Source organism: Podarcis liolepis, assembly GCF_965112155.1.
Source record: "Podarcis liolepis genome assembly, chromosome: 12".
NCBI classification, from domain to species: Eukaryota; Metazoa; Chordata; class Lepidosauria; order Squamata; family Lacertidae; genus Podarcis; species Podarcis liolepis.
In genome coordinates this window covers 46962084-46985200 of record NC_139563.1, presented here as the reverse complement: position 1 = coordinate 46985200, position 23117 = coordinate 46962084, and the positions used below count along the sequence as shown (strand labels likewise).

The 23117-nt window shown below is 42.5% G+C and overlaps 1 protein-coding gene across 1 annotated transcript; it reads left to right on the top strand.

Annotated features, from left to right (window-relative positions):
* Positions 1-20348, top strand: MRPL3 (mitochondrial ribosomal protein L3). Its single transcript, XM_083468512.1, has 10 exons — positions 1-233; positions 3785-3966; positions 5197-5288; positions 6192-6290; positions 11880-11979; positions 12451-12511; positions 15166-15274; positions 15747-15824; positions 16424-16501; positions 19175-20348. Exons 1-10 carry the CDS (start codon positions 163-165, stop codon positions 19322-19324), a joined length of 1020 nt encoding a protein of 339 aa, XP_083324638.1. The 5' UTR covers positions 1-162; the 3' UTR covers positions 19325-20348.
* Positions 20349-23117: the final 2769 nt, after the last annotated feature.

Below are 23117 nucleotides of genomic sequence, written 5' to 3'. Positions count from 1 at the left end.
GCCTGTGCCTCGAGGTTAGAAAAAAGCTCCGCTTCCTTCTGCGCCGGCGCGGGGCTGGTAGGAACCAAGTGTAGCCGGAACTTAAGTTTCTAGAGCGTGTCGGGCGGAAAGGTGGGGGGGGGGTTTCCGCCGGACTCCCCGTCGAGGAACGCGGCGGGCGTGATGTCGCGCGTGGGGCTGCTGTGTCGGTTGGGCTCGCGGCTGCTGGCTTCGGGAGCGGGGATTCGGAGCGGGTACGTGGGGGGGGGGCGGGGTTCGTGCGCGCGCCCCTGCTCTCAACCGTCGCCGGGCGCTGGTTTCCCCCTCACAGGCACCCACCCCGTGACCCCAAATAAGGGGCTCCCGTTCCCTCAGGCAGAAGTTCCACAGGGGAAGGCGGGCTCCCCTCTCCGCACGACTCAGGGGTTGAAGGGGGTGGAACCCAAGCTTTACCTGTTGGGTTTCTGCCTGTAAAACGCAGCAAGGGGGAAATGTGGAGAGTTTCGTTGAAGCTTTTTGGAACCAGTGTTGGAAACTTGAGATAGGAAAGCTGGGAGCTAAAGGGCACCTGGAACCTGGGTTATGGTCGACTGTCTAGGCGCGCCTTTTTTATATATAACAAAGCTGAAAATGAACGAACTGCAGCTAAAATATTGTGTTCCTTTTTTTCACATGGTCCAGTCCTTCCCCTTCCCACCCCCCTAATATTCCCAAGAGAGTCTCTTCTCCAGTCTTCAGAGAGGAGCTGGAAGTGAGGAGGCAGAAAAAAGCTCCCCCTTTCCTTCCACTCTGCAGTTTTAATCTGAAATCTTAGGTGCAGGAGTTCAGAAACTGCTTGCACTAATGAAATGCCCTGTCGCAAAATGCGCCTAGGACAATGGGAGTTTCGAAAGACTGCTTGAAACTCACTTTCCGAAAGTGCATATTGGGTTTTTTCTCCCCAACATGTTGAGAGGGGGAGAGAAAGGGTGTGCACCTGTAGTAATTTGTGGTGCTCTACTTTTCTAAGTTGTGGACAGGGCATCAAACGGTGGTTTCATACCACAACCACCGTATGTCTATGCTGTAGGGTTAATATTCTTCTCTTGCCCCATGCTCTGTGCCTTTGTGGTTGCTTTGTTTTACTGGGGCGAGGGAGAAAGGGAGAAAAGCTGTACAGTATATGAATAAGGATTTATGTCACTGTACTGTGAGAAGTGAGGTTACAGGGAACCAGGCAGAGGGCCTTCTCAGTAGTGGTGACCACCCTGTGGAAGGCCCTCCCATCAGATATCAAGGAGATAAATAGCTATACAACTTTTAGACGTCTGAAAGCAGCTCTGTATAGGGAGGTTTTCAGTAGTTGATGTCCCACTGTGTTTTTATATTTTTTGGAAACTGCCCTGGGTGGCTGGGGTGACCCAAGCAGGTGGGCATAGTACAAATAATAATATTTTGATTATTATTACTAGCAGGGAACCAGACCGATTTTCAGGAGCCTGACACGTAAACAAGTCTCTTATGACAACATATACAGTATTAGAGTTGGGCGATGCTGAGTTTTTGCATCGCGGTGTAGCGCCAGCCAAACATTGCGCTTTGGCGATATACTGTGATGTTGAAAAAAAACTGTGTTGGCCCCAACTGGCGAGATGCTGTGTGAAACTGCCACAGCTCTCATTGTGGAAGCTGAGATGCTTTCACCCCAGCACCTCGCAGGCTGTGGCCAATATAGCTGGCTCCAGCCTGCTGCTCAGCCGGGGGGCAGAAATGCTCCTGCCCCCAGCGGAGCCAGCCCCAAGTCCCCTGTCACAAGCAGTGCAGGTGGGGGCGGGAGGGCAGGGATCTCTCAGCTGGGAAGCGGGGGCTTCCTGCTTCACAGCTGAGAGCAGCCAGATCCTACTCACATGCAAGCAACAGCGGGCTTGGGGCTCTCTCGGTTGGGGAGGGGGAGCACTTTAATGGAGCCCCCATCCTGCCGCTGGCTTGTGCAAGCCAGTATCGGGTCAGGGGCTCCATAAAACTACTTGGCTGAGGCAAGGGCAGCAGCATGCTCCTCAGCCCAAGCAGTTTAAAGAAGCGAAGGAAGGAAAAGGCTGTATCGGGACCTCACCAATTCATCTTGATTCTCCCTCTGCCAGGGCAGAGTGTGATGGTGGTTTCAACATTGGTATATCACAGGTGAAACCACCGCTACTTGAGTCCCTCTGCTTTCAGCTCTCAGCTAGTTTGTTTCTTCCTCAGGACACTGGGCACTGGAGGCAGAGGGACTCAAGAGTGGTGACGGTTTCACCAGTGATATACCGCTGAGTGAAGCTGTCATTGCGGTCTGCCCCCACATACTGGTCCTGTATATATCAATATATCACCCAGGCCTAGCATATACCGTATTTTTCGCTCTATAGGACGCACTTTTTCCCCTCCAAAAATGAAGGGGAAATGTGTGTGCGTCCTATGGAGCGAATGCAGGCTTTCGCTGAGTTCCCGCCGGGCTCCGAAGGCTTGCGGATTGCAGCCTGAAGCCCGGGGAGCGCAGTGCCAACTCCCACTGCGCTCCCTGGGCTTCACGCAGCTATCCACAAACCTTCAGAGCGCTCCCCCAGCCCGCAAGCTCCGGGAGTGGCGGCAAGGCTGCACAACCTTGCCTCCGCTCCCAGACCTGTTCTGGGGTCGGAAGCTCAGGCTTCCCCGGCCCCGCGGCTAGAAACGAAGCCGTGCGCAGCCTCTCCCGGGATGGATCCCGCTGGCTGTCTTGGCTTTGTTGCTCTTTGGGGCTGGGGGGGGAATAATTTTTTTCCCTTTATTTCCCCCCCTAAAAACTAGGTGCGCCCTATGGTCCGGTGCGCCCTATGGAGTGAGAAATACGGTACTTATTTTGAAACCCGTGTTTTATTCCCTTCCTTGGTTAAATTGTGATGTGTGAAGGGAACTCTTAAGATGTATGCTATTGTATCAGTTGGTGTTTTGCAACTACATTGGTTTGCTTGTATGGCCCTAAGCCTGGGACCATTTTCTCTGTTAGCCAATGAAAAGGTATTGTTCTGGCAACTATAGGTGAGTGGGGTAGAGTTGGACACTTCACATAAGAGGCTTCTTCAACTATTACAGTATAACCTGCTGCCTTAGGTAAAGTGAACCTGTCTGTCCACCTTAATAAAGCAGGGTTTCTCCTTGAAATTGCACCATAGATTTAGCTTATTATATTGGCTGCATAATACTCTCCAAGGAACCTTGAATATTTTTGTAAGTCTTCTGCTTTGCCATTTGCCAATTTACTAAATATGTTCTCATCAGCAATTCTTTCTACCTTTCTTACAATTTCATTATCAGCCTACAACAGTTAGGGTAATGCACTTCATTCTTCCATTTCTGCAATGTCAGTTGGGTCGCAGCCCACATGCTTTGGAAAGTTTTAACATAAAAGCGCTTGTAAGGCATGGAAAAGTTCTAGTTAACTCCCATCCTGCTGTCCTTTAATATGCTTGTGAAACATGTTAGTGTAATGTTCTGGAGAGCATGATTATTTGCCAAGACCTCTCAACATGCATTCTGTGTTTGGCATCTCAACCAGAGCCTTCAACATTGATAATCAACTCTTTAGTTCGAATCTTTTAAACTGTTATAGTAGTCATCAGATCCCTTCTCTTCCTGTCCTTCCTTTTGGGGCATGTGCTGCAGGTGTTTGCCAGTCTGGGATTATTATTTTTGCCTACCTTTATTTATGCTTGGCAATACCTTGAAGATAACTGGGTATCAGAACTGAGAATTGGGAAAGGCAATTGTGCATATCTCGTTTTCTAAACCATTTTTATCTTCTGTTTGATAGTGGTCTGTGGTGTGTCACAGCTAGGCATATTACTGACAATTCCACATGGTGGGATGAGCACCTTTCAAAAGAGAATTTCGAGTTCCTTAAGAAGTATACAGCGGAAGAATTCAAAGCTCAAACAGCCAGTAAACTCTGTCCACTAAAAGATGAACCCTGGCCTTTGCATCCATGGGAGCCAGGTTTGTATATGACAGGTTGGGAAGCAAAAGCAAACCTATGTCCAGTACTTGAGCCTGTATTTGGATTCCTTAAAACACAAATGCTTTTAAAATCAGCGAGCTGGATTCTAGTCCATTAAGGAAGCAGCACATGTAGGACCTAAGAGTTATTTTCCCTTGCACCCAGTGCATGTGTGTAAACATTTAGCATGCCAGGCCATTATGAGAATTGGGAAGTTCCTATCAATTATTATTATCACTGGGCAGCCCTGTATCAGGAAGTTTTTAATGTTTCATGATTTGATATGTTTTTATATGTGCTGTAAGCCTCTCAGAGTGGCCAGGGAAACCCAACCAGATGGGACGGGTCTAAATAAAATTATTATTATTATTATTATTATTATTATTATTATTATTATTATTATTATTATTCCAGCTAGCCTTTTCTTTTTTCATCCCCAAGGACCACATGTTCCAAATCTGTAGTCCTTGACTAAATGAATCTATACTGGCTAGGAATATGGAATACATGCACAATCCTTTTGTTCCCTGTTGTGGTGCCTGTGTGAATACTTGCATGTGCATAACACAGGGGAAAGGGCTCTGTCATGCCACAAAGGGATCCCTCTGTACTCAGGCATTGGGTCTCCAGTGGATTTGATTGAACCCTTTGTTTTTCAGGTGTTGTCCACACTTAGATTCCCATAAGCACCCTGCCCTGCCACTTCCAGTCCATCCCATCTGCCTTCTGGGCAGAATGCCAGGTTCTAAGAATGATGGCTCAGCCACTGCTCTTGCCCTTTGTGGCTGACGCTCCCATCATTTTTCACAGGCATGCCATGAATCACCTGAATGAAGCTTGTAGACCACTGGTGGTCTGTGGACCGCAATTAGGAAACACTCACAAAAGGTCATTTAATATTAAGTTGCAACCATAGTCCCTTTCATTCACTCGGGTTTGGTACTAATCTGCCAAAAATACATAGCTGTATGCAAAAATAAATATTTGTTTGCTTTTTACTCCTATGATGGACCCCTCTTATGAGTAAAAAGCAGGCTGGTAAGCAAATGGGGGGAGGAGTTTCCAGCTAGAAGCTTCTTTCTTTGTAGTCAATATGGAAGCAGAGTTCTCTGTCCCTCTTTCACCAGCCACTACACACATTTGAGGAAATTCCATGTGCTCACCTGTATGGAGCACCTGGCTGCCATTGGCTAAACAGTTAAAGGGACTGCTTTCACTTTTAAACACAGGTTCCAAAAGAGTTGGACTTATTGCAGTAAAGTTGGGGATGATGCCATTGTGGACCAAGAAAGGTGAAAGAGTGCCTGTCACATTACTTCAGGTAAGGCAAATATTAGTCTCTAAAAACCCATGATAGGTTGAAGAAAATAACATGCAGCCTGTCTTCTAGATTGCATATTTAAGATCTGGGCACTATCCTAACTAAACAGCTCCATTAGTTGTAGCAGCACAATGGAACTTCCTTGCCCACTCCTCCCCGGTGCCCCTTGCAGGCTTGTGAAATCTGTTTTGTCTCTTGTTTGGTTTTGCTAGAACTCTGAAGTCCAATAATCAGAGCTGGATGCAAAATAAGTATTGAGGTGGAGCCAGACACAAAATACGGCTTAAGAAACAGACCTGGTTGCCTCCTGCCCCCCTCACCCCATGAACAATAACCTGAGATTACCTGCAGATACAAGTGCACATCAGCAGTTAATGCAGTTCTCCGGAACTGGACATTATAGAAAGGTGTCCTTATTCATGTTTATTCTTCTAAACTGCTGGCTGTGCTGTATCTTTATCTTGTTGTTGGTTTTAAAATTATATTTTACTATGTTCCTAGCTACCTTGAGGCCATTCATGGCAAAAGGTTGGGTATAAATTCTAAAAATAAACGCTGACTTTCAATTCCCCTTTATAAAGGTTAAAGGTTGCAGTACTGCACTGTGTACAGCATCTGACTACTTATTCATTGTTGTTTGTATAAGCAGGAAATTGAGCACTTGAAGCTGGAAGGGTTATTTCCAAGTGCTTACCTGAGGTTGAATTAGCAAATCCCTATTAGATGATTTATATAATGATGTTACACTTTATATATTTGTAAGATTTTGGTGTAGTTTGGATACATTCCTGGTCTGTTGACTCTAATAAACAAATGGTGATGAGGATGTTATTATTCAACAAAATATGTATACGGGTTTTGAGATTACTTTTACCATTCTGTGTTGGCTCTTTTTCCTTGAAGGTTAGAGACTGCCATGTATTAAAGCATATACCGAAGGAAGAAATGGGCGGAAAAGATCCCTTTCTGCTTGTTGGAGGAAGAAATGTTTCACAGTTTTATGTAAGTCTACTGTGTTGCTTTTTGTGATAGAGTTTTCATCAACTTCTTCTATAGAGTGCATTTTGGTGTGTGGTGTGCCTCTATAGTTAAAAGTCTGCCTTTTTTATTTTAAAAAAAAATGCTCGCATGCATCACTGTTTGCTGCCATTTCTTGAAAATGTGATTTATCCCTACTCTTTACCATTCTCTGAAGGCAGAGGATTTTTGCATGGGGGACATGGGGAGGAGGATTCCCTGGTCCTGAATGGGATAACTGTGCCCCTGAAGGACCAGGTGCGCAGCCTGGGAGTCATTATGGACTCTCAGCTGTCCATGGAGGCACAGGTCAATTCTATGTCAAGGTTGTCTACCAGCTCCATCTGCTATACCAGCTGAGACCTTCCCAGCCTGTGCCCTGTCTTGCCAGAGTGGTACATGCTCTGGTTATCTCCCGCTTGGACTACTGCAACGTGCTTAATGTGGGACTGCCTTTGAAGGAAACTACAACTAATCCAGGATGCAGCTGCCAGACTGATGGCTGTGAGTGGCTGCTAGGACCATATAACACTGTTCCTAAAAGATTTCAATTTCCGGGCACAATTAAAAGTGTTGGTGCTGACCTGTAAATCCCTTAATGTCTTCAGGCCTGAGTACCTAAAGGAATACCCGCATTGCTGAGGCGAGTGGAGGATTCAGTCCTGCTGGGTGCTGCTTAAACACGCAGTTGGAAAGGGGGAAAAGGAGGCACAGCATGTCCTTCTTCTGGCCTCTCCCCTCCTGATTGCAACATTTCCCCCTTCATTTAGGTGTACTATGTATTCTCTAATTCTCTGCTTCCTTTTCTTCCCACATGCATGTGCATGTGCAGGCCTTGGCTTTTTAGCTCCTACGCAGCTTCTTTCCCATTTATCCTTGGACAGAAACACAGGGCTAATTGAGACAGAAGGCTTTGGTTTCTAGGGAGGCATCATCATCATCATCATTATTATTATTAGCTTGAGAGGAGGGGGGGAAACTGCCAAAGATGGAGGGGGAATAATTCTCCCCCACCCTGTTCAGCCTCCTTTTAATAATTTTTATTTCCTGTTTTAAGAAAGCAAGCATGCTACCTTCCTGTGGGGGGAAAAATCCAAGTCACCCTTTATACCAAAACATACACGATGGACATAAATAACTATTCCAGCAGATATGTGCCAGTCTAGAGCATCTGTAGTGAGACACAGACCATGCATGGAACCATTCATTGTTTCCACCGTTTTTAATTTGTGTGGGGTTTTAGTTATTGTTGTTGTTTGTTTTTATTGAGGGAGGGGAGGAGCTGGGAGAGCAAGGAGGCTCCCAATCACTGTGGTTCAGAGTAGGAGGATGTGGTTTGGCAGGTGGAACAGGCCAGGTAAGGGGCACATGGCACAGGTAGTACCTAGTAGCTAAGAAGGCATACTTTTCTTCCCCCGTTGTGTCTTTTTGGTGGCATCCGGCAAAGCTTTTCCAGGTAGTGTGGGGTCTTTTACACTCTGGCCCAAAGTAGGTGACTGAACCAGCGGTAGCTTGCTATGACTTGTTTGCAAAGCATTTTAAGGATAACATCGCTTGCATCCACTGGGATGATGATGATGATGATGATTGCTGTTATTATTTAGTTCGCTGTTATAGCAGATGGATCTCATGGGATGTCCAGAGAAAATGTTGTGTGGGATATAAGAAAGTGCTCTATCAATGAGTAAATCTACCATATTTTCTGTTAATTGTTATTAAGCTTTTTTTTGCCTCATTTTTAGCAACTGTTCTCATTTACAAATTTGAATCTCTAGTTTAATCAATATCTAGGTTTTATAGATCTCTTTAGTGTTCATTGATTCCTTTGAAATTGGGCATATGTGGAAATAAACCTTCAGCTCTTCAGGTGTAAACTTGCTCCAATTTGGAAACAGAATTACCGTATTTTTTTTTGCACCATAACACTCGCTTTTTCCCTCCTAGAAAGTAAGGGGAAATGTCTGTGCGTGTTATGGAGGGAATGCCTACGGGTGGCGGGGGGGGGGATCTGCTGCAGTCGTGAGCAGAGGATCCATGGTTCCCCTTCCTCCCCACCTCCGTGGCTCGCTTTGAAACAGCAAAGCGGGAGAAGAGTCGCTGAGTGGGGAGGAGAGAGGGACAGAGAGCCTGCTTCTTTAAAGGAGCAAAGCGGGAGAGGAGAGGAGCCGCTTACACGAGTGTAAGCGGCTCCTGTCCGGTTGGTTCCTTTAAAGCAAGCAGGCTCTCTGTCCCTCTCTCCTCCCCACTAAGCTCGCTAAATAGCAGCAAAGTTTTTCAGCTCGCTAAGCCGGGGATGAGCGGGGAGGAGGGAGAAAAGCAGAGCCTGCTTGCTTTAAAGGAGCAAAGCGGGAGAGGAGAGGAGCCTTCTCCCCTTATACCCCTCTTCTTCATTATTAGCAGCATCTTTCTCCACCCACCCCACGCATGCTCCTTGTCCCTTGAGTGCTTTTCCTTCCCTCCCCACTTAAAACGTGGTTACAAAGCACGGATCCACATGGATCCTCAGGATTTTTGCACTGGGTCACCCCCAATTCACCATCAGATCACATGTCTGTGGCCACAGCATGAACCACAAAAATCATACATCCACTGTTTCGTTTAGAATATTTTTTTTCTTGTTTTCCTCCTCTAAAAACTACGTGTGTGTTATGGTCGGGTGCGTGTTATAGAGCGAAAAATGCGGTAAATGCTTTTGTTTTATAGAAAGTTAATTTCCATCTTATTATTGATGTAAAAAGTTTCAACAACAATGGTTGGTGGGTGGGTGTGTGTGTGTGTGAGAGAGAGAGAGAGAGAGAGAGAGAGAGATTATGAGATGGGTTAAAGCCTCACAAGGCCTCAACTTGGAATTGAGTTATTAATTTTCAAATAATATGTGTGGAATCATAGAGTATGTGTATACTGTAGTATATTTGATTAATTGGTACTCAGAGGAAACAGCAACAGCCAGCCATACCCAGTCTCACAATGTATAATTTGTGATCTATCATCCCCATTCAGCATGCTCTACAATGCAGAATCAAAACTCTGCCTCTTGCAGATATTGGCATTTCACTGTATCTACCCTGAAAGATCAATAATTTATTGTGGGCAGAAGATTCTAAACTGCTGTCCTGTAACAGCTTCTGGAAATGACTGAATATGCAGGAGATATATTCCTGCAGGGAGATGCCTTTGATGCCTACAGCATCCAGCTGCTTGTTGCAAGGTCTAGAGATAAACTATGCCTTTAAATTTACAAAAGCTAAGTGCATCTAAGTTTATAGTATAACTGGGACATAGATGTTTCATGCCCTAGCTCATTGGGTAAATCTTACATGTTTGTGAACTGCACACATAAGTTAAAGCATCCTGTCATTTTTAAGTACACTTAATATAGTCAATAAAATAATTCCAGAAATTGAAAGGATTACCTGATCCTGTCAAATGTCTTGATGAAATGTTCTTTCTTGTGTTAGATGTTATAGAAAGCTGGAATCAGATACGTGGAGACAACCTAAAAAGCTTTTGCCTCTAGTGGCTGTCTTTTCATTTCTTTAATTATTATTACAGTGGACCTTCGGGTAACATAATCCTCAGGTTGCTAATGCGGCAACCCCAGAAGTGTATACTTCTGGGTTTCGCCGTGCGCACATGCGCGGAAGCGCTCAATTGTGCCGAGCGCATGCGCAGAAGGGCACCTCTGGTTATGAAGTTTTCGGGATGTGGCCGGGCCTCTGGAACGGATCCCGTTCGTGACCAGAGGTACCACTGTATTTATTTTAATTCTACTAAGACTTTATTTTATCTTCATTCACACCTTTCCCCTTATTTGCTGCTCTAAAAGAGCATCCATAGATACTGGTTATAAATTCTTTTAATGTATATATGTGTTGTAGGATAATTTTTTACATGTTTTAAAGTTGTTGCACCAATGACAAATACATTTGCTATCTAAATATAATAGTTTGCAAAGGATTGACTAAGAAATTAGCTATGTTTTATTGTAGAAACTCAACACTCCTATCCTAAATGCATTGCTTGAAAATAAGTTCCAGTGACCATCGTGGAGCTTACTGTAATGACGTGTTCTTAGGACCGGATTTTAATTATTTTTATAGTAGTCATTTGTGTGTGAGAGAATCTCAGGAAGGTGACACTAAGAAGTATTTTAACCTTCGTCTATAAAACAGTATTATAAAGGTTTATCAATTTTATGCAGTTTGCACACAAAATGATAAGCAGGGGGCGTTTTCAGGTGGGGCAAGATGCTGCAGCTGTATAACCTTAAAATTGTCATTTGAACTCCTCTGAAAGTTCAGGAAGGCACTTTCATTGGGGAAAAGGAAAACTGCAGATAACTTCTACAACACTGACCACCTGACAGATGGTGATTATCCAAGTGTGTCGCTCCTGTCAGTCATGTAAATTGCTTTCTAGGGGAATCCATTTAAAGCACAACACTCTGCAATACGGCTTCTTGCATTTTCGGTTTTCATTCATTTTACTTCTGTTTAGTTGATAGGTTGAGAGAGAGAGAGAGAGAGAGACTCAAGGGCAATTTCAGAATTAATCCACTATAAACCACTTATAAACTATGCTTCCTATGTGTTTGGTTAATAATGAAGTATCCTTGTGCTAAAGATTATAGACTCTAGTATGGTGAATTAAAATTAAAAACTTGCAAGACTTTGTTCTTTCACCATTTTCATTCTGGCTCTTCGGTTGTCCATGCTTTATTGAACCTTCACGCTTCGGCAAATTTTAAAATATTATTCTTCATGTAAAAATTTGTGGTATTAGGTTATTATTAATCGCACACTTTTCAAAATTTGGTTTCTATCCACAGTTTTAATACCCTAAATTATAGTTAATCTCAACTATAGCTAGCTGCATAAACTAGGTTTTGAAGTTGCTGTGTTTTACCAGGGCATAGTTTAGAATAAGCACAGCCTGTCTGGGATCAGACAGAATACTAAGTTGTGTTTAGTTGAAAAAGGAAGCAAAAGCTTTCCAAACTCCTTGTGGCTGCGCTGGGGGGGGGAGTGGGTAGCACACAAGCCCAAGGCTTTCACAGAGGCATTCCTGTATCACTAAGCAAGGCCACATTTTGTCTTGTGTAGTTAATAAAAGGTGGATTTAGACAAGGGAAACCTGGTTTGAAATCCCCACAGCCTTAAAGCTCATTGGCTGACCTTGGGCCAACCAGTGTGTCTCCTCCTAACCTAATTCACAGTTTTTGTGAGGATAAAATGGGGCAGAAAGCTGGAGAACATATCTGCCATCCTGAGCTCCAGTTTCTTTCTATGATTTTTTTTCCTATGCTTGATTATGCATTGTAATAAAATGAATAATAATTTTATTTTAATAATAAATAATAACAAACACTTCTTTAAAACTAAAGATTTTGAGCAGTTGTATATAGGATCACACATTGTGATACTATTATGAGACAAAGACTCTCTAAATTTTATCAAGAAGCAAGTCCTTAAAACCACACAATTAGCATATATTTTAAATTGTTTGAAGTGTTCGAGGATTTTCAATCTAATTTCTTAATATTTCTCTCGTTGTTACTGGTTGCGTTTCTTACAGAAAGGGAGAGCTATGATGGAGTTGTGCAGAACTGTTGGCATCCCGCCAAAGGAGAAGATTTCAACGTTTAGAGTGTCTGAGAATGCCCTTATTAAGCCAGGTAATCTATGCAGAATGAAGAACCGCGGAATATAATTTTGCACAATATTTTCTCTTGGTAGATCAGAGCCATTGTGCAGAACTGACAAGGTTTTGAAGTCCTATGGTAAAATGGAGCAAATCCTATGTATGTAAAAAGTCCAATATTATAACCATACATTTCCCACACAGAAAGTCATGTTATCTGAAACGGCTGCTACCTTTTTTAAAAGCTTTCTTAGAGATAAATATATTTTTGTTTTGTTTTGTGGAAGGTGTTCCAATCAGGGGAACATGGAGGGAGGCTATTTTTGATGCCTCCCCCTGCAGGAACAAAGGGAATTGCTAAAAACTACAACCTTCACCATTGCATGCCATGGATCACTCAGGGCCCATCGCAGCACTCCAGAAATGCCTGATATGCCTTGGACTTTGTACAAACAAATAAGAATAATGATAATAGGTTTACTTGATTACCTTCCTTCCCCACCAGGGACTCCCCTGTATGCTGCTCACTTCCGTCCTGGACAATATGTGGATGTCACTGCAAAAACGTAAGTTTCCTCCTGTTGCTATTTATGCACTAGGATGTTTTGAACCACTTTATTTTAGATAGTTGCAGTGGTACCTCGGGTTAAGTATTTAATTCATTCGAGAGGTCTGTTCTTAACCTGAAACTATTCCTAACCTGAAGCACCACTTTAGCTAATGGGGCCTCCTTCTGCCGCACCGCTGGAGCACGATTTCTGTTCTCGACCTGAAGCAAAGTTCTTAACCTGAAGCACTATTTCTGGGTTAGCGGAGTCTGTAACCTGAAGCGTATGTAACCCGAGGTACCACTGTATTAGACTTTGAAGGCAAATGCACAAAGTGATTTACAATAAAATATTAAAACAAAAGGTATTAATAAGCCAGAGAAATAAAATAAAACGAGGGAAATGTTTTCCAAAGCCACTGGAATTTTTCTTTTGTCGTATACTTGGAGCTTGTGCCTGAATCAGGCAGAAAAAGAAAAACTGCTCCCTGAGTGTGGCTGCGCGCGCGCACACACACACACACACAAATGGTTGTGATGAAATTGCTTTTCGATTTTTATCCCTTGGAAAGGACTATTTTTGGCTGTGAGGATAATTCATGGTATTTCTTTTAAAAGCAAGAATGAAATAAAAACAGACCATCCAGATGAAATGTTTAAGTGGACACTTGGTCTTACGACACCAGGGATTATGCCAGTTGATTAAAGTTGACAGAGCTGTCTTCTTTGAAGTTTGCTTCCTTCAGTTCATGAATCTCTTGCAAGGAAACATTCCTCTTTAAAAAATAATAATTTTATTTATTATTTTCATTTATATACATTTCAGTAGTAGTTTAACAGTAAATCAAACATTTCAAAACTCGACTACCTTCTTCCTCTGGCAATTTCATTATAGTTTTTGTTGAATGCTGCAATGTCTATTTTCAGGACTCTCAATAATTTTTGTAATTGTATTTTTTAAAAAACAAAAACAAAACAAACTATTTTAATGTTATATGTTAAATTGTTATCACGCTCCCTGGGACCTTAAAGTGAATAAGTAATAAATTAAATTAAGAACAAGAACTGGAATTTACTTCTGAATAAACCTGCATATGATTGTGTTGAAAGTCCTTAACGTTTTCCATACAAGAAGCTCTTGAAAGACAATGCCTTATATGGTATAACCTATTGAAAACTGCTTTCTGCTAACTTGCAGAAGTGATCATTTTTTAATTCTAAGGCCCAAATGCAGCTGCATACCTTCTGTCTTAATAGACCATTGAGCAGCAGTCTGAAAATTACAGGTTAAATAAACATGTTTGTGCTGTTCTACTTTGCTTAAAACAAATGCTGTTGAAATATGTACATAAGATATTTCTGTAATGATAGGTAATTATGCTGACAACTAAAGAAATTACCATGTTTTATAGGCAACTTTGCCTTTTTTCTGTATTTGAGTATTTCCTATACCTCTAAAGCAAATTGATTTATACTCAAAAAAATGTCGTTTTGGCAACATAATTTTATTAATTGCACCCATCTTGGGAGAAAGGAGTACATACTCTAAACAATGGGTTGGATTAAGATTAAATCAATTGAGATTGTTTGTTACATTTTACTACTACTGTAAAAGTTGAATTTAAGTTACTTATATCTAACCTGCCCCACTGAGACATGTGGGACTGAACTCTAACTTAGTCTGCATCCAACCTAGTATATTGCTTAGTCTGGGTAGTTAAAGAGTTTTTCAGTTGGAAGGTTTGGAATCCTCAATGGCCCACTATCACATTTTTCTTTTGCAAAATACTCCTTTCCAAAACCATCCTGCGTCTGTTCTGATCTTAACTCCATTGTAGAAAATTCAAGTTTCCAGGCCAGGGGTAGTCAACGTGATGCCTTCAACTCCTTATCATCCCTGATCATTGGTCATGCTGGCAAAGGCTTGATCGAGGCCTGCCTTAGATTTTGGAGAGATGAGTTTCATTTGTTGATCACTGGTTGACATCTGCTGCACAATAGCAGTGTGTGGACCCTTTGATTCTGCTGAGACCCTTCAGTGGCTTTCAGTATCATCCACTAAGATACCCTTTCAAGCTGATTTATAGGACCGTGGACGCTGTTCTATGGTGGTTCTGCTTCTACTTCACTGGGAGGCTGCAAAAGGTGATCTGGCCTACTGGGACTTGCATGCGGGATCCTCCTGAAGTAGATTCCATGCTTTAACATTGCAAGCAAGTCTTGTTCTATGTGGCTTACATCAACTTTGTATTTAAGCACTAGTCTGGTTGTCATAGGTGGCCGGGAGTTAAATGCAGGTGGGAGAGTGAGCTGGCTGAGGAGAGAGGAAGAGCTCTGTTCCTTCTCTGCATGAAGCATTGAAACCAAGTGGACTGATGGAGAAAGAAGTTCCCTCCTCCACACGCAGCATAGAATTGCAGCTTCCCATCCGTCCTCTGCCATCTGCCTGCAATCTTGTATCTTTGTGGCGAGAGGGGGCTTCTTTGCAAGGGTGACTTACTCCCAGGGAAGTCTGCAAAGGACGCATGCGCCTTTCTATCTGCCATACAGAGGCATTTTTGAACAGCATTCTATAAGTGCCTTGTACTGAAACGGCAATCCATATATTGGGGAAATTACCTTTTCCAAGTGGGTTATTTCAAAACTGATTTGACTTGGCCTTCTCTGCTTTAGACTTGGCAAAGGCTTCCAAGGAGTCATGAGAAGATGGGGTTTTAAAGGTCAGCCTGCTTCCCATGGCCAGACTAAAACACACAGGCGACCTGGAGCCATTTCCAATAGCGTAAGTATTTTTAATAAAAATATTATAATAATTTATTATTTGTACCCCGCCCATCTGGCTGGGTTTCCCCAGCCACTCTGGGCGGCTTCCAACAAAGATTAAAAATACATCAAAATGTCACACATTAAAAACTTCCCTAACTGAGTTACTATGACTTTGTCATTACAAAAAGACAAGTGTTTAGAAAAAGTTTCTTCTAGTGAATGTAGACATTTCATTAAACAATGAGCTCTCTACGTTGAACAGTTTATTGGGATCCTACATAGTGAGCGTGACACAAGTCCATAAAACTTAGAAGTAAATGTGCATAGGTGTCAAGATGTGTTTTTTAACTAGTACTTATGGCATGTTGTTAACACAATACCTGCTTTGGTTTTGAATCTTATTTTATCTTATTTTACTCTTGTTCACATGCCATATAAAAGCACTTCCATGGTCGATGCCTAATTTGTATTTCGTATTTTTGAGACAGAAGGTTGCAAGGGTTTTCAAGGGAAAGAAAATGCCAGGGCGGATGGGAAACGTCTTCAGAACAACGGTGGGACTAAAGGTGAGGCTTATGAATGTGCAATAAAGGTGAGGTGCGTGTCCTTTATTTGCCCCTTTGATAAAGTACCTTCCTAGCGCATAATCACCCTTACGTAATAGCAAACATCACGTTTTCTTCTTAAGTATCAAAGAGGCAAACCCACAAAGGCATGAGGAGACGACCACTGCTGTTAGCATGGAGGTGGAATAAGGGCCTTTCCTCCCACTCTCCCTCTTGCTTGCCTGCTGACAACAGCATTGCTTCAGGGCAGGGGGAGAAAGAGGACTTCCCTGACCTGCACTGGCCACTGATGGAGCTGGGGAAAGGGGACTTGAAATCGCCGGAGGTGGTGACCCTGCCACTGTCGAGGCGCAAGTCAAAGTACCAAAGTGCCTCTTCAGTACTCAGTGCAGCCCGGCCTGCTTGACAAGTGAGGCACAGTTTGTCTGGAAATGCTGATGGTGCTGTTCTGTTGCTATGTAAAGAGGATCTGGAGCTGTATTTTCTTTTCCCCACAAGATATGAAAGTCTGCAGAAAAGCACTGCAGTTAGAACAGCAAGTAATTTTTAAAACCTCCACAGAATGTTTTGGTTTCAATTTGGTCATTTTAATCTTTCAGGTGTGGCGGATCAGTGTGAAGCACAATATCATTTATGTACACGGTTGTGTTCCAGGTCATAAAAACTGTTTAGTAAAGGTAAGTTTGGCTCTGAACTGTTGGATAATGTGCCAACACAGTGAATTCAATGACTGCTATGGTCAGCCTTGATTTTATTGTTTCTTCCACCTTGTGCCATGTGCATCAATGTGTTGTGCTTTGTTTCCCAAGCTGGTGCCTTCCAGATGTTTTGGACTCCAGTTCCCATCATTCCCGACAAGTGGCCATTCTGGCTAGAGGTGATGGATGTTGTAGTCCAGAACATCTGGAAGGTGTCAGGTTGGGCAAAGAACTCTTTTTAAATTGCAAAAAAAAGCTCCTTACATTGTGAATGGATACTGGCAAGCATTGAAAGCTGTCACAGAAGAATACAAAGTGATGTTTCAGTGGTTGGTCAGGTAAGACCTTTGCAAAGCAGCCTGTTAACAAGCAGGATAGCGCTCTCTCTCTCTCTCTCTCTCTCTCTCTCTCTCTCTCTCTCTTTCTCTTTTTACATTATCATTTTTAATTTGGTACTGTGGTACGAGCTAGAAAAAAAAATAGAAATTTGATTTTCTTCTGAAATCAAATTTCACAGCATTGAATAATATGGTGCTGGGTGCTGATTCCTTAAAGTAAATGTGGCTGTATGATATTACAGTGGTACCTCGGGTTACATACACTTCAGGTTGCAAACTCCGCTAACCCAGAAATAGTACCTCAGGTTAAGAACTTTGCTTCAGGATGAGAACAGAAATCGTGCTCTGGGGGCGATTGCCAGATTAAGCAGAATAAAAATATTAAGAGTAATAGTGTGCCATTTTGCTCCTGTCCTACAGTTTGTTATGTTCAATTTTCATCATGATCACTCATGCCAAAGGCTGAGTTTTTTCGTCTATCTTTCCTACTAGGAGCTTCACCTGAGCTCATCATGTAGGATATATGCTATGGAAATGCTGGACTTCATTGCAGACTGTGCTGCCTCTGGCTGTTGTAACCTAATTTGATGGGAAATTGTGGTGCATATAATTTTGACTATGCTCAGAATGTAATTGGGGCATATTCCCCCCCCAAAAAAAAAAAATCTAAAGCACGTTTTCTAATTAAAACAAGGAAATTAATGTAAACCATAGGATTGGGGAATGGTGGCTACACAAACTCACGTGGGACAGTTTCTTCACTCTTGCAGGGTGCTTTTTCCTCCATGACCCTTAGCCTAGGAGCAGTTGAGAGCAGAGAAGTCTTGCAGCATTCAGTGTCCCTAGCCCTTTGATATCTAACATTTTTACTGAGGCAAAAAGATTCCAGTCTTGCTCACTTTGGGAAAAGGTACCTTTTTTTGCTACGTAAGTGTCTTGCATCTTGTTACTGTTCATGCAAAGTACTGATTCAGCCTGGAGCTCTGCTAAACTGCAAAGTGGTCTGTGACTTCACCCTACTTCTAAGCATTAAGCTTGCTACATGCTCAAGCAATTTTTGCGGATTATGTTCTGCTGAGCTGTAGCTGTTCAGACTTGAGACCTCTGCTGTCACTAGCACAGTGTCTTGTATGTACATTTCCCTAGGCTTCTACAAGGCATTAATTTACTGTTTTGCAAAACCGTGACCCAAAACCCATTTTAAACAGTTGAATACCTATGCCCCATTTCTAAACACATACCTGCTGTGTGATCTTTTTTAGTTTGTTATTTTATTTTTTAATTTTTTTAAAGATAAAGCTTTAATTTAGAAAGAACAAGGAGCATGGCAAAACAAGTATCTTTGTGCGTGTCTACCTGGAAATACTGATGGTGTTGGCATACATACACACATTTTGTCAATACTTTATTATCTATTTTGGTTGACATTAACGCAGATATTAAATCAAAGGAATTGGTAACATTTGTGCTTGCAGCCAGGCTGACCATTTCACGATTAAACACATTGTGGGAAAGCTGAGCCCCTCCCCAGATTCATTTATCCAAAGGATAACCAGGCTCATCCCCCCCCCCCCCCGGTGACACACAACAAATAAAAGACCCTACAAGGCACCCACTCATCAGTGTTTCCCCCAATTGTCTCTTAAAGGACAGCAAGAGAGAGACTCTGTTGTATGTGCTCATGCCTCTGGAGAACATTAATAACCATGAGATGAGCTCGTCTTATGGGTTGATATCTAGTTATAGAACAGGAAGCAGAGTATAGTAATAGATGGACACTTCTCACAGTGGGGGAAACTGAGACGTGGGAGTTCTCTGGTCATCCGTATAAGGATCAATGTTCTTTAACCTGCTCGTGAATCATCCATGAAGAGCAGTGAAGTGGCCACATTTGCAGATGACCGCAGATCATTTGAGTGTCATTCTTTAATGCTATAGGTTGTCTTAAAGCAATCTAAATAATTAGCTCTGTATAAAAGATGAAATGTTTCATAGGAGGCTTTTTTTCTTCTATGCTCTCAAAAAAAATTTTTTTCTATTAGGAGGAAAAATGATAAAAAAATGTTTTTGCCCTGACTCCAAGGTTTTCCCCCCAGGCTTTCACATCTCTACAACTACCTCTCTGATCTTTCTTTTCTTGTCCTCTCTGTCACATTATGTCTAATGACAAACTTCTTTCCTCCCAAGTTCTCATCTCACATTACACTTTCCTTATCTAGTTAGTCCAACTGGTGCTCTGAGCAATAGCTTTGTGTTTTGAATCCTAAGTGAATTTTTGCCCACTTTTCATCCTCTTGCGCTTGTTGTGTTTTAGGTCAAGGATTCGGCTCTACCAGCTTACAAAGATGACAGCAAGAATTTACCATTCCCAACTTATTTCGCTGATGGCGAAGAGCAGCTGTCTGATGAGTTGTTTGATGAGGACATTTTTCAGTTCACTGAGCCCTCCATAACATTCACTTAACTATTGACATCCTGAGGTGCAGGCAGGCTTCCCATCAAAAATGTCGGTCCGAAGACGCAAAGCAGGAAAATCTTCCCCCGAAAAGGTATCATCTGGCACCAACCTGCCCACATGACTCTGGACAACAATTTTTGTTAAGAGTTTTCTTCATCGCAACAGATGCCAAAGGATGATAAGCAAAGAAACAGTGACATGGCTGATTGACACTTTCAAAAAATAACTCAAAACCTTCCATACTGATAATACATGTGTGTGTTTATATTTAGTGTAATATTTACCTCTATCATGTTATGAAACAGATACGTGTGTCTGGTTTTTTTCCTTTCTTAAGCAGAAAATTGGCTGTTGTTAATTGCTTAATATGAAAAATACCACTTTTTAAGTTCATTCTGCCCTGTGCATGAGCAGTTTGGAGACACACAGGCTATGCGTGCTTCAAGAGACCTTGTCACCTACATCGTAGAAAGCCCCACACTCCCAGTGGTGGCTTCCTTGGCTGTCCCTACTACAGCAGATCTGACAGCCAGCAAGACGAGTCGCTTTTTTTAATGGCGCATCAGTATTGGCATCGGCTGTCGAGAGTTGCTGAAGGGAAACCCACAGAGAAGGCAGATCCAGTGTCTGCTGTTCACATACATCTACATAAACAAAGCCAGGGATCTTCGCATATTCAACAACAAGGGTGCAATGAATAAGAGGGATAAAGAATTTCTTTCTAATTTCTCCCAGTTCAGACTGAAGTATATATGGTGCTCTGTGTTTTCAGGAACTTAACACAATCTTTTGAGCAATTCCCGTCTTCTGATGTCCCCTAGCAACAGGAGCAGGGGAAGAGTTAAAAAAAAAAAAGTTGTCAAGTTTGCCTGTTTGCAGTTCACTCTTAAGTGCTTCAGATGGCAATCCTGGCTACCCTCAATTACCTGAAGATTGCACTCATACGAGAGAAAGCAATTGTTCTCCATCAGTGCTCATCTCTAACTCCCAAATCTGTCACATTAATAAATGTCCAAGCTGTCTACTTTGATTTGGAGTTGTGCTGTGCCTTTTCACTGAGACACAATACCATATCAACCACCGTTATCATTTCCTATCAAAGTGCACGTTTTTAATGCAAGTTAGTAACTAATTATTTCACATGAGGGCCTCTATCTTATTTTAAAAAATAATTGCTTGTTTATAAGCATGATGAGATTTTAATTTTTTTAAAAAAACATTTTAAATCCCACATATTAAATACAAATTATGTTTTGAAAGTATATTCCTAATCTATTAATCTAAAATGAAGAACCCCCCATATTGTTTGATGTCATTGTTATTTTGGAATATTAGTGTTAATTAACGAGATTTCGCAGCCATGTCCCATAACAGCAAGCCGCCTGCCTCCCAGTTAACTTTGAATATGTTGACTTCCACATCTTTCTTATTATTAGCAGATACAACATAGAGTCATAAGGGTGATAATTGTTTAAAAGCATTATCTACTGGCCTGCAATGATGTAAGGCAGAATAGGATGATGACTTGAAAAAGTAGAACTCTGATATAACCGAGTTGCTTCCCAGCAAGGATTGAACTAGAACTCCCATCAACTCCTGCAAGCATGACCAATGGTTCAGGATGATGGGAGTTGTAGTCTGGAGGGCACCATGTTGACTACCTCCATAGTATATCCTTGCTCAATGCCAAGAGGTGTGTTTTCTTGTTTTCTGGCAGCTCCATGTAATCTCCCTGTAATTTACTATATTTTGTCTGCTGTACTATGTTTTGCCTCTCTGCTGTTTCCATTCCTTGGTTTCGGAAAGTATAAAAATGTCCTTGGAGTTGCTTCTGTAATGTATAAAAGTGATAAATGTTGAGCAATATAGAGATCTGGGGTGCCAAAAGCTTTGATCAAGCAAGCAGTATTCTGTACTGGATCACATGTTGCCATACAGAAGTCAAGAGCAGCAGAAAAGTAAGTCAATACTGGGGCTTACACTGAGATTTTCACTGCCACCAACTGCTGTATTTCATTCCCAACTACGCTCAGTCATCTTTGAGCCTGGCCTGGTTCACATGGCACACTGAACCATAGGTTTAAAAAACTATGGCTTAATGCGAATGAGCGTCAGGGTAGTACCCCTCATCTGCCACACCGCAGATGAAAAGTCTCACGTGACCCAAACCCAGGCACATGGTTCATTTTCCCCCAAACCAATGGCAAGTGCTAGTGATTGGTTGGTCTTTGCTTCCTACAAAAAAAGGAACTGGTTCAGACAACAGGACAATCTGAATTCTGGCTTATTTGTGGCACGGCAACAGAAAAAAATGGAGATGTACCATGGAAAACTTAGTGCTGGTGCATATTAAAGTAGAGCTTAATTTATACCGTGGTGTAACAAGATGTGGCAAAGTGGGCCAGTATTAGGAACATAAGAACATGAGACAAGCCTACTGGATCAGGCCAATGTCCTCTCTATATTCTGTCCTCACAGTGGCCGACAAGATGCTGTGGGAAGCCTGCAAGTTGGATGTGAGGGTAACAGCATTTCTAGCAACTAGTATTCAAAGGCATAAACGTTGCAGCTATTCTGTCGTCTTCTCTTAGATGTAGTCCGGATCAAGTCTGCTAGCTCTCATCCTAAACCTTTGTCGGGTTGTCTTTAGATGTCTCCAATGCCTGCCAGTCTCTTGACTTCACATACTGTGCTTCCCTTCCAGAGCTGAGAACAAGTATTTGCTGTTGACAGTTCCATTGTAGACAGGCAAAATTTTCAGAGCTGATAACGGCTTAATAATAAAAAGGCTGCACCAGGAAGCCTAAATAGCCCTCCTTTATTCCTTTGTAGTAATTGGCAGCCAGATCTCCAGGTTTTTAATTTCTTGCCCCAAAAAGAGACAGGGAAGTGTCCATGGACTGATGTTTGTCTCCCTGGTGTGTTTTTGCTTCATGTCATCTTGGAGTGAACCTTTTGCATTTGCCTTCGAGTCTAGATTATGGGCGTGTTTATATTGGATTGAGGAAGGCCCTTCCATCGCCCTTGGCTAATTCATGTAATTCTAGCAAACATTGCTAATCCTGGCAGTCAAGCACTCCGTGACTCCCGGCAAGCAATTTATTTCTTGCTGCCTCTCAGCTTTTGAGAGATTCTGCTTTCCCATCATTTTTTGGGTGCAAAAGAATTGGGGTGCTCCCATTTCATGTGGGCTTCTTAGGAAAGACAGGAGCAGAGATGTACAGAATGAGCAGAGATGTACAGTGACAGGGCCTTAACTGTGTAATGGCAGCAATGATCTTATCCTAGCAATTCCAAAACCCTGAAGCTGGTCTGCCTGGCTGGTCTGTTTTTAATATGATAATGGGGAGAGGCCAGTGTTGGTGGCATAAGTCTATATACAGTGAAACTCCAACCTGATGCATATGCAGTATTCATTACTTGCCTCAGGCACCAATTCAAAGCCAATCAACACAACCTCCATTACAGAATGAAGGACTAGGATAGGTTGGGCTAGGAGTCAGCTTCACCTGCTGAACAGCAGCCTGAAGGCAGAAAGCAGAGTGACTCCACCTGCTGCTGATCAGCCATCAAGGACTCCGAGGTGGAGGTGCTGATGAGAACCAGCTGGCTCCACCTTTCTTAAGCAAGGCTTCCACCCTCAGTCAGTTGATGGAAACAATGTGGTTCCTGGTCTAGCCTTGCTGCTTTTTCCTCCTCTTGGGTCATTGGATACCTTGACCCCTGGACTTTCTGACCACGTGAGCTGCTATAGGCCTGACCTTAGGACTGGACCTGACTTTGCTTACTGACTCTGCCT

Bases quoted from the DNA above. Each gene is read 5' to 3' on its own strand.
- MRPL3 (XM_083468512.1), top strand. From the start codon at position 163: ATGTCGCGCGTGGGGCTGCTGTGTCGGTTGGGCTCGCGGCTGCTGGCT. The intron at 12,512-15,165 runs GTAAGTTTCCTC...TCTCTGCTTTAG, and splicing joins GTGGATGTCACTGCAAAAAC to ACTTGGCAAAGGCTTCCAAG. The intron at 15,275-15,746 runs GTAAGTATTTTT...TTTTTGAGACAG, and splicing joins CTGGAGCCATTTCCAATAGC to AAGGTTGCAAGGGTTTTCAA.